The sequence below is a fragment of the Heloderma suspectum genome, chromosome 1, assembly GCF_057233095.1.
Source record: "Heloderma suspectum isolate Gila_16-S chromosome 1, 16-S_ref, whole genome shotgun sequence".
In the NCBI taxonomy this organism is placed as follows: domain Eukaryota; kingdom Metazoa; phylum Chordata; class Lepidosauria; order Squamata; family Helodermatidae; genus Heloderma; species Heloderma suspectum.
The window spans coordinates 409,542,135-409,554,488 of NC_139458.1; the positions used below are offsets into that span (position 1 = coordinate 409,542,135).

The 12,354-nt window shown below is 40.4% G+C and overlaps 1 protein-coding gene across 1 annotated transcript in view; it reads left to right on the forward strand.

The window, feature by feature from the left end:
• Positions 1-12,354, forward strand: part of PLEKHH2 (pleckstrin homology, MyTH4 and FERM domain containing H2) — a 103,816-nt gene that overhangs the window by 63,012 nt on the left and 28,450 nt on the right. The window contains exons 14-18 of the mRNA XM_084828944.1: positions 2,586-2,672; positions 3,856-4,014; positions 6,754-6,834; positions 8,145-8,324; positions 10,220-10,328. Coding sequence (XP_084685070.1) covers positions 2,586-2,672; positions 3,856-4,014; positions 6,754-6,834; positions 8,145-8,324; positions 10,220-10,328 — 616 coding nt within the window. The remainder of the gene's footprint in view (positions 1-2,585; positions 2,673-3,855; positions 4,015-6,753; positions 6,835-8,144; positions 8,325-10,219; positions 10,329-12,354) is intronic.

Here is a 12,354-nt window from a genome sequence, read left to right on the forward strand (position 1 = left end):
ATGGAGAGGAGGAGGATAATGTAAGCCGCCTTGGGTTCCTTGCAAGAGGAATAAAGGCGGGATATAAATGCAATAATAAATAAATAAATAAATAAAATTTTTGTAGGTCCCTTCAAGTGTATATTAGACATACTAAAGAGTTCAGATGCTCAGATAGCCTGTTTGTCTCATTTAAATTATGGGCACAGTTTAGAAAAGTGTCCAGGGGGGCAATCAGCAGCTGGGTATAGAGTTGCATAGCCCTAGCAAAGCAGTATCAGGGGTGCTTGCCCCCAGGCGGAATAGCCGCTCATTCCATCCTGGGTGCAGCCACGTTGGCAGCATTTTCCACTCAGGCCCCTCTGGAGGATGTTTGTAACGCAGCTACCTGGGCAAAGCCTTCCACCTTTGTCCACTACTATAGGATTGATACATATGCTTTGGCGGGTGCATCCTTCAGACATTGGTTGCTGCAGAGGCTATTGTAACCTTTGCTCTCCCACTCTGTTCCTGGGATACTGATATTAGACTTTTCATTCCTGTTGGCTTCACCTGTCTGCTTGGTCCAGTTTTTCTGGGCAAGTCGCATTTATGTTGGGTTGTGATTGAGGGCATTTCTCCTCTCGTGGTGGGATATGTATCAAAATTTGAGCCCTGCCTTCTCATGGAGGAGAGGAATTAACCCATTCCTGTTGGGTCCACTCTTCACTGACCTAAAGTACACTTCACAGTAAGTCCAACTTTCTATTTGCCCACAAATGCAGCCCCCTTTCTCCTCCCTTTGCAGTGTGCCTCAATGAAATGAAATCAACTTCAAACCATAGTTTAAGATCCTGGCTTATTCCAAAGCTGCAATCATAGTTTCCTGTTTTGGGGGGAAAGTATAGTGCATTGGAGACTTCCACATTTCATTGAGGCACACTGCGAAGGGAGGAGAGAAGGGGCTACAGCCATGGGCCAAAGGCTTGTACATAATTTCTGCCTATTAAGCTAAGGTATGATCACCTGAATGTGGTCACTATCTCTCAGCCTAACCTATTTCACAGGGTAGCTGTAAAAGTAAAATGAGTGGGGGAGAGAAGGACCATGTACACCACCTTGAGTTCCTTGGAGGAAGGATGGGATATAACTGGAATAAATAAATAAAAGATTTATTTATTTATTTATTCATTCATTCATTTCATTTCTATACCGCCCAATAGCCGAAGCTCTCTGGGCGGTTCACAAAAACTAAAACCAAACAACACACAATAAAACAATTTAAAATATATAGAACATTAAAACCACAATATAACAATACAACCACAATAAAACCTAGCAGCAGTACAGGAGTTTAAAATACAGATTTAAAACAGCAAAGATAAAAATTTAGAAAGCTAAAATGCCTGGGAAAATAAAAAGGTCTTCACCTGGCGCCGAAAGGAGTACAATGTAGGCACCAGGCGAACCTCACTAGGGAGCTCATTCCAGAGCCGGGGTGCCACAACAGAAAAAGCCCTCCTCCTAGTAGCCACCCGCCTCACTTCCTTTGGCAGGGGCTCACGGAGAAGGGCCGCTGATGATGATCTTAAGGTCCGGGCAGGCACATATGGGAGGAGGCGATCCTTCAGGTAACCTGGCCCCAAGCCGTTAAGGGCTTTGAATGTTAACACCAGCACTTTGAATCGGGCCCGGAAACGGACTGGCAGCCAGTGCAGCTGGAAAAGTACTGGCGTAATATGAGCTCGCACGCCAGTCCCTGTTAACAATCTTGCTGCCCTATTTTGGACCAGCTGAAGTTTCCGGACCGTTTTCAAAGGCAGCCCCACGTATAACGCATTGCAGTAATCCAGACGAGAAGTTATCAGAGCATGGATAACTGTAGCTAGGCTATCTCTGTCCAGATAAGGGCGTAGTTGGTATACCAGCCTAAGCTGATAAAAAGTGCTCCGTGCCACTGAGTTCACCTGTGCCTCAAGTGACAGTTCTGGATCCAAGAGCACCCCCAAACTACAAACCTGATCCTTTAGGGGGAGTGCAACCCCCTCCAGAACAGGTTGAATATCACCTAGCCGGGCAGACGAACCACCCACTAACAATACCTCCGTCTTGTCTGGATTCAGTTTCAGTTTATTGGCCCTCATCCAGTCCATTACCGTGCCCAGGCACTGGTTCAGAACAGCCACTGCCTCACCTGGTTTTGATGAGAAAGAGAGGTAGAGCTGGGTGTCATCCGCATATTGATGGCACCTCAGCCCACACCTCCGGATAACCTCCCCCAGCGGTTTCATGTAGATGTTAAACAGCATGGGGGATAGAATAGAGCCCTGTGGAACCCCATGGCACAATTGCCATGGCACAGACTGTCGTAAATTTAAATGTTTAAATGACTTAAACATTTAATATATATGTAATCAGTCAAACATACTGAAATAGCTATATCTAAATGCTGAGTCATTCAAGGTGTTTCATCAGCTTCAACACCTCTTATAATATTGGATCTATGGGGCGATTAAAAAATTAAAGGTGGGTGTCAGCTCTTAGATAATCAGATCCTAAATGTGTAACACTCCTAATGACTTTCACTACTGTATGTGAATAATCCTTTCTCTCATTTTTCCCTACAGAGTGATGTAATACGAAAACCCCAAGGCCAAATTGAACTAAGTGCATGCAGCCGTATTGTAAGAGGTGATGGAAAACAAACAGTTCAGGTGCGTCCTTAACTAACAGTATTTGAATGAAGGTGGCCTTCTCTGTCCACGCAAGGGAGGGTGGGGACGCCCTCTTTTCATTTCAAAAGGAGCACTTGTCATGGATAATTAATTTTTATTCATCTTACTCAGTGACATTTCAATTGAACACATGCATTTTGTTTTATGTGGTCATGTTGATTTAGACTGTTATGTTGATTAATTCAGATTGATGTCTGCTCATTACTTTGGTTACTAGTTCAATGCTCATCAAATCTGATGAGCGATGCAGTGGAGAGGAAGCAAAGCTTCAAAGTCTTTTCCTCAAAACCATTCCTCTATAAGGCCATCTATGAGATTATTGCAAGAAGTGGAGCAGTGGATGGTCCTAGACTGGCCTTTTCCCAAACCTGCCCCTGCCCTTGTTCCACTGAACTGGAAAGGAAAAGACCTAGTTCACACAATTAAACAACCCATGATTTGTTAACCTTGATTTGTTTGTGAGCACATGGGAGCGAGCGAGCATGCTGGTTCTTGCCTACTTCCATTTTGAATTAACAACCCATGGTTTGTTATTGGGTTAACTCAGGGTTGTTTAACCAATAAACAACCCCAGAGTTTCTGGGTTCAAATGTCATGAAAACTTAATTGAAAGCAGAAGTAGCAAGCAGGTGGGAGGCAACCCGCTCACTTGCTCCTATGCACGCTCCATCAATCCCTGTGTTAAACAGCCCAGGAATTGGTTGTGACATGCGAACTGGGTCAAGGAAGCAATGCAAAACCTTCTGAATCTGGTTCTGAATGTCTCCAAAAGTGAATTAGGAGGCTTCTTTTCAGGCAAATGATCAGTAGTTTCAAATTACTTCTGATATACATTTCCAAGAGGGCTTTAACACATTTCTAATAGAAATTAAATGGCACTTAAAGAATTTACCTTGAGAATTTTGAAATACCTACTGATGATTTGTATTTGTAAATTATTTATTTATTATTACATGTATTTATTTATTACAATTCTATACCACCCAATAGCCAAAGTTACTTGTTCAGTTGAAATACTTAATAGCTTTCTCATTCACTCCAAGCAGAACCAGCTTAACTTCAGACTATATTTATTACATGCCTAACTATAGGTATGAGTAGTATGTGGCTAGGAGAAGGGTATGTATCACTACAATTCACTCTTATTTCTTCTATCTTGCAGCTGACTACTGAAAAACGAACTTATTACTTGACTGCAGATTCCCCAAACATCTTAGAAGAATGGATCAAAGTACTGCAGAATGTTCTTAAAGTGCAAGCTGCAAGTCCACTTTTCATTCAACCAGATGTCAAACCAGCCATGAAAGGCTTGCTTACTAAGGTAGAAATCCTTACTCTCCAGCACACTTTTTAACTTTGTTTTTATATCTCCTGTGTTTGTTTTTTGCAAATTAGCCATTCTGTCTTAGGGGATAACGTTAGAGATGGTGGTGGATTTTAGAATTAATATCTAGTTTCAAGTTCATTAATAGTCCATAGATTTTCAAAAATGGAGGGTTTGAAAATATGAGCTTTCTGGTACATTTGATCCTGGCTCATAATGGGTTTGCCAACTGCCAGCCAGAAGCATTCTTCAAATTTACTCTTGCTGGTGGAGGGATTGCCGTAGACAGCAAAGGATTTCCTGCCAGGGTGTTTGGGATTTGTTGTTTACTAAGCCTCCTGGCCCAGGTTCATTGGCTTGGAAGGCACAGGAAACTACAAGTTCTATGGACAACCTGTTAGCAAGAGTGAGCTTGCATAGGAACAAAGGGTACTGGTTGTGGAGGCTGAAGAGCATGATCGCAAAGGTTAGATTTTTCTGTTATATTTTGGAAAAGCTTGGAATATTCCCAAGCTTTTCCTGAGAATTATTGGGCCAAACTAGACATGGCATTTAATGTGTCTCTGTATTTAACCTGTATTTAACTCTGTATTTAACTCTGTATTTAAAGGGCTTTTCTAAAGTGCATTAGCTGGGGAACTGATAATTATCAGGATCATAGTAGGTATGGAGGGAGGATTTAATCCTTTCCTCCCTTGCTGCAGTCGTGAGGAAAAGCCCTCCTTGGAAACTGCTATGTGCTCTGGAGATACCCCATTGGCACCAATATCAGTAAGGTTGTCCTTCTTAGCAAATACTAGAAGATAGCTAATATAATGGCAGTCTTTGGAAAAAATCTAAGAAGGACCTTGGACTTTAAAGACTTTGTGTCCCAGGTAAATTGGTAAAACCCATTACTGGAGATTAGAATTTTAAGCATATATAAGAAAAAGCCGTATTGAGGAACTCACCTACCTTTTAGAAGTCTCTGAAGGTTTCAACTAACATGAAGACAGGCGTGATTCAATAGCCATAATATATCTGATGTTTCAAAAAGCCTCTGATGTGTTTCCTCCCCAGTGTCTACCAAGAAAGGCTAACCCTCATAGGATAAGTGGAGAGGCCCTCCTGTGGATTGGGAACTGGTTAAAAACAGGAAGCAGAGGGAAGGAATATTCAGTTTAAAGGAGAGAGATTAAGAGTAGACATTACTAACAAATGATTGACATATAATGCCCATGCCACTATAAAAATGTAAATATATCAATCAATCAATCAATCAATTTTATTATGGTCGTAGACCAGCGAGGTAAACATATCATGCTACTATAGAAATCTATGATGCACTAAAATGTGGATTAACATACACAGTTCTCCTTGCTCCATCTCAGAAAAGATATCCTAGAGCTGGAGAATGTGTAGAAGATGGCAGCTAAAATTATCAGGGAATTGGATCAGTTTCTGTATAAGAAAGGGCTAAAGATGTTGAGGGTAGGGGTGGATATGGTGAAATGTATAAAAAAAGCAAATAAAGACTATTTTCTCTCAAAATAGAATTTTAGGTGTTTCAGTGAAAATGACTGGCAATTATTATCAGAAGATGTAGTGTTGGTTGTTAGCTAAAATGTCTTTCAAAGGGAATTCAGCAAACTTATGCTGGATAGGCCTATCAGTAATTATTTTGTCATGATATTTATGAACTTTCAAATTATAAAGCTACAGCTAGAGACCTGCAACAAATTATTGCAGTGTATCCCAGCCCCTAAGAGAGAGGTGGGGAACTTCTGGCCTTCCAGATGTTGGACTACAACCCCCATCATCTGGTACCATTAGCCATACTGGCTGGGGCTAATGAGTGTTGGAGTTCTCCATTACTGTCTTAAGGGAAACGTTCCTTCTTTCAGGTTCCAACCAGCCTGGCACAGGAGGCGTGTAGTGTGGTTCAAACTTTGAAGCGGAGGAGGAATTTCAGGAGGGGAAAAGGGGAAAGGGTCACTTTTTTTCTTTCCCAACCCCCCTGAGACCTTCCCATGTTATGCTGAATCATGCTAGAGCACTCAAGTTTGCAGCCAACTGAAATACATTATATTATCTCAAAAGCTATTTGGTTTTGTAAAACTATTCTTTCTCAAGTACAGTCTTCTCTGCCAGTTAAATATCAAAAGAGGGCTGTATCTCATGCTGTAAATATAAAGTATCAATAACTAAGTTAATATTCTCAGTAATAATTAATTAAACTTGGCATGTTTAATTTCTACCTATTTGATAATGTAAAACACCTTTACTACAATGCACATTTTTGTAATTTTATATCTGGTTTGATCCATCTGACATACAGGGCTGATAAAGCCTATCCTCACCACAGGCACATGTGGTTCTCCCTCCTCTTGTGGTTCAGCTGTGAGGAGGAGTTTGGAAGCTGTCCAGCTGAACACTTGGACATGTGTTAAGTTTCAGCTATAAAGATAGCTTGGCTGCTCAATCATCTACCTGTTTGTTCTCATTGATTTCAGTTGTTGTTGTTGTTATTTGAACTCACAGAAATCCAGCACACGTGGCTTGAAGATCGTAGCTTTGTTGATATTGAAGCATAATAATATTGAACCTATATATCAACTTAATTCCCTGACTTCAGTGTCTTCTAACATTTCTGTTCCTAAAAACAGTCACTTGTGTATTTAAAATACAGTACAATAAAGGAGTTCCCTGGTTCCTACTATGTACAAACTAAGCACCCTTTAATTTATTCACTTGCAGGTGAAACATGGATATTCCAAGAGAGTGTGGTGTATATTGGTTGGGAAAACTTTGTATTATTTCCGCAGCCAAGAAGATAAGGTATGTCTTTTTGACCTGTGGCGGAATTAGAATTGAACTAACACTCAACTTATTGCAGAAACCATGCAAGGAGTTGGCACAGTCCATATCTCATTCCATGATCTGTTGCTCTTGGATGCTGTATTTGGGACTTTCCTTGTTGTACCTTAGAGACCATAGCTGATTGAGACAGACATCTTGTAATGGCCACTTGCCCAGCCATCCTTCCATCTCTCCTCATTCAAGACTGAGTTTTTCTCACTATCTTTTTTAAAAGTGCTGAATATGCACCATTGCTCTTCTGTGATCATTCACTATTTTTACCTGAGTGGTGTCTGTTAGAATTTGCTTCACCTGGCTACTTTACAGTACTATCTCCCCTGCTTTTCAGCACTTTGACTCTAATTTATTTTGGTGTGAGTAGTTATACAGGGGTAATTTCATAAATTCACCATTTTTTATGGAAAAATCAAAATTTGAATCTGGAATTCTGGCTGGAAAAAGAATTTACGGGTAGGAAATGTGAAAAATTGTTACCATGACAGTGGCAACAGGAGTGCTAATCTGGATGTATCATTATAAATTCAACCCAGCTTCTTGAGCTTTGTATTGAAATAATGGAGGCAATAACTTGCACACTATAAAATGCCTTCCCCTTTTAAAAATTATTTGCTCTTTTCTTATTATGGGAACACTAAGGGTGGAATTAGATTATAGAAGGTATGGACTGTTGTTTTGAGGAGCAGCCACACATCACCTCTGTCTCCTCACTCGCTGATAACATCTGGTAAAACAAAGTATGTGAACTTGCATCATTGCGCTCTTAAGTTTAACTGTCCACATTCCACTGAGTTGGCTAAAACTAACAGAGGAAGGAAAGTAGGGCATGATGACATCACATCATGTGTTTTATTTTACCAGTTGTGGCTGCTATTTCGGTGGTGGCCATGCATCTCCTGTACTGTCTAGTTACGCCCTTACTTTCTATTCCTTACAGCAGTCTAGGCTACAGTTCTTAGTATTGCACTTCATTCAGCAGACATGGTTCACAAATCATTTGAGGATTATAGACTTGGGAAACACAGACATATATGTATTGTTCTCATCCACATTATCAAAGAAAGCAACTATATTTGAGCTTGTTCCATTAGTAAAAACAATATCATGAACACATGTATTTGAAAGTCCGTATCACTGATTTGACTTGAAGTCATAATCATACAGCTTGCGATGTAAAAATTAAAACCATGCTATTTTTTTGGTCGTTTTTTCTTGATGCCAACTAATATGTATGTTTCCTCCTTGACTTCAGCTATTGTCTTTACTTCTAGTTTCCTTTGGGCCAGATAAAGCTTTGGGAGGCTAAAGTAGAAGAAGTTGATCGGTCCTGTGACTCAGATGAAGATTATGAGGCCAGTGGCCGTAGCCTATTATCAACACATTATACCATTGTCATCCATCCTAAAGAACAAGGCCCCACCTATCTTCTTATAGGATCCAAGCATGAGAAGGTAGCAAATGTATAATCTCCCCAATGTTTTACAACACAGTTAGGGTCAGTTATTTGCAGTAAACTGAGAAAAATACATATTGAAGGGAAACTAAGCAGCATTGCATTAGTTCAGACAAAACACTAAACTACAGTTTACCGTTATGGGAATGAGCAACAGTAAGACTTGAACTCAGGTGCTCCCCACTTCCTCCTCTGGTATGGCTGCAAGAAGGAGTTATTTTATTTTTGTTTATTCTGGAGTTTAGGAATGTTTATGTCCATTTTGGATTAACCACAGTGAAGCATGTTGTCTGAACCCAGCCAAGGTGTAGCTAATCTTAAATATGGCTAGTTGAAACAAAACAGCTTCAAACCATAGTTTATGAAGATGGCTTGTTTCAACTAACCACAGTTCTGTTAAACCACAATTTAGGGTTTGGATGACATGCTAAATTGCAGTTAATCTAAAATGGAAGCAGAGGCTTCTGATCTCCTTGCAGCCACACTGGAGGAGGGAAGGAGTGGGGAGCACATCAGCCCAGTGGGAGGCTAGGCTCATTATTGGTTTAGTGTTACATCCAAACACGATCATGTGAGAGCGTATAATCTTGTTAAAATAATCTTCAAGTAAGTTTAAACTTTTTTCATAATTTGATTGGGTTGTTGGCTAACCTCTGGGATGACAGGTATGTTGTTGTTGTTGTTCAGTCGTTCAGTCGTGTCCGACTCTTCGTGACCCCATGGACCATAGCACGCCAGGCCTTCCTGTCCTGCGCTCTCTCCCGGAGCGTGCTCAAGTTCATATTCATTGCATCCGTGATGCTATCTAGCCATCTCATCCTCTGCCGTCCCCTTCTCCTTTTGCCTTCAGTCTTTCCCAGCATCAGGGTTTTTTCCAGGGAGTTTTCTCTTCGCATTAGGTGGCCAAAATATTGGAGCTTCAGCTTCAGTATCTGTCCTTCCAATGAGCACTCAGGGTTGATTTCCTTTAGGATGGACTGATTTGACCTCCTTGCAGTCCAGGGCACTCGTAAGAGTCTTCTCCAGCACCACAGTTCGAAAGCATGTTCTTTATAAATGCATATGACAGGAATTTGGGTAATGATGTTCATTACTGAACAATGAGTCTGAGGCTCTGTCTGCAATGTGAAATTTTTAGTTTCTCTTTTCTGCAGCACATTTGCCTTTAAATGGCTGCTTAGGCCAATGCTCCTCTATCAAATACATGTTTCCTTCTTTTTTATGCTGCGTTTACACACACCACAGGTTACATGACAATTCGGCTACTGTTCACAGTGGGCCAGTTCACACAATCACTGTGGGTTAAACAAGTCATGGTGGCTTGTTTAAGTCACTGAGCATGCTGGGCACCATTTCCCTAATCACCTGCCCCTATGCAGCTAGTTATGTTGTCCAAATCTGAGTGGCATTGCTTGTTGGAGGGGGAAACAACCGGCAAATAACCCATGGGCTTTTGTTGGGTTATCTGAGGGTTGTTTCCCCCTCCATCAAGCCACACCACCCAGGTTTGGACAACACAACAAACTGCACCCAGGCAGGTGATTAGGCAAATGGTGCCCAACATGCGCTGTGGCTTAAGCAAGCCGCTGTGGCTTGTTTAACTGACGGTAATTGTTCAAAAAAGGTTGGTATGTTTTCTGTCACTCCATTTTGTATTTTCCTCGTCTCTAGCAATTTGCTTGGGTTAGCAGATGTCCAACAAACAAACAAATTGTTTGCAAAGCAGGTGATTGACAGTGCAATGCTATAGATGTCTTCTCAGGTGTAAATCCTATTATGTTTGATGGGGGTTTTTTCCCTAGGTAAGTGTGTATAGGATTGCAGCCTGAAAGTCCAACTGTTCCTGTTAATTAATAAAAGTTAAAACAAAGTTATAAATGTTTTATTTCCTAGGACACTTGGCTTTATCACCTGACAGTTGCTGCTGGAAGCACGAATATAAACGTTGGGACAGAGTTTGAACAACTTGTCTGCAAATTGTTAAACATTGAAGGGGAACCCAGTAAGCTAATATATTTTATTGCAAAATACTAATTCCTATTTATCTGAACATATAGTTGCCCTAAACCTGGCAAGTTTTCAATTCTATACAAACAGCCTAATTAGCTGCTATTCTAGGCATTTTTTTTTTTCAAAAAAATCACAAATACAGACTCCTCTTGCTTATTGAGAGTCACTATTGAATTCTTGGCTATTGCATGGGGAAACATTGGTGTAAACCACCATGCATGGATATAACCAATATTTGGTGGCAGCATGATTGTGACAGCACTTTTCTCAGCTGTGGTAATTATGATAATGATGGTGTGCTACAGCCAAACCATTTCTAACAACAGACTAATTTTTCAATTGTCTGCAATGTTCTGCCACTGTTTATGAACTACTTACACAACATATGATGCTACTACTTAGTAATCTGGCAGATATGGTTAATTTAGACCATAAATCCAATCTGACAGTCTTAAATTGTTCATATTTGTACACAGTATCATATCTCTATGGACAGCTCTGTAGAAATATGCACTTCAGACCTCTGTATATACAAAGCAGCTCTTCTTTGTTTAGAGTGAGATCAGGAACATTGGGCTAATTGGGCTAATTTTGACTTTGTCAAAATCTTTGTTTTAGTTTGCACATATCCCGATTTGGCTTTATTTAAAAATTCATTTCAACTTACCTGTCATAGTTAGACATGATAGAAAATCTGTGCCCCAATTAACTCATCAAAGCTTTAAACTCTTGACACTGTCAGTAGAATCGTGATTTTACTAGAAGGGAGTGCAGCAGGAGCATATTAACATTTCTCAAAAAGACAGCGATAGTTCTGCCCTTGAAACTTTGAAACAGTACACATTGAATCCTCCTACTATTTAACATTCCAAGTAATCAGCATATACTTTATTTGGGTTTTTGCCATTCCCAAGAAATAAAATAGCATTTAGGAGGCATTATTGCTGCTTTCCTAGAATGGTACTTTTAAAATGGTTACACATGCTTTAACTGTTACACACATTACAATGCCACGAGGAAAGAGTACAGTAGAAAATGTGAAATCAGTCTTTTTGGATTTAGCAATGGCATATTTGCAATTTTGCTGGATTCTTTGTGCAAATATTTGTGTAAAAATACATACTGATAGCTTACCTTCTGTGAAATATATCCTTTTCCAAGATACATACATACATACATACATATATATATATATCAGTGTTTAGTTAATCAAAATGTTATTATCTCCTTTTGTATTCACCTGTTTACAAGTTTAGAAGGGATTTTTCCCCCTCAGTGTCATTACAATAGAATGTTACATAAATAAGATGACTGATAGAATTCTAAAAAGCTGTGTTTTACCTTCTGATGGAACAGGGCAGCTTTCTTCAACCTGGTGCCCTCCAAATGTTGTGGTCTACATCAGCCATTCAGCATGATCAACTATTAGGAATGATGGGAGTTGTAGTCCAAAATATCTGGAGTACACCAGGTTGGGGAAGGCTGGAATTGGGCATTGGGACACATTACTTCAGTGCTCCATTATAGGAAGTATTGGCTTCCTACTGCTCCCAAAAGAGTCTTCTCCCAAAAGAGGGTCTATGACCCCCCTGGCAAAGGCAAAGTACAGGCTGAAGGGGCAGGATTGCAGCTTGAGATCGATAGGCATATGTTCAAGGAACACCTAATTACTTTGAATGAGTTCAAATCTCCAGGGCCAGATGAACTGCATCCTAGAGTAATAAAGGAACTGGCAGAAGAACTCTCAGAACCGCTGTCTATTCTCTTTGAAAAATCATGGAGGACGGGGGAAGTGCCAGATGACTGGAGGAGGGCTAACGTTGTCCCTATCTTCAAAAAGGGTAAAAAGGAGGAACCTGGGAACTACAGACCAGTCAGTCTGACATCAATCCCTGGGGAAATTCTGGAGCAGATGATAAAGGAATCCATCTGGAAGCACCTTGACAACAATGCCGTGATTACTCGAAGTCAACATGGATTTGTCAAAAACAAGTCCTGCCAGACAAATCTGGTCTCAT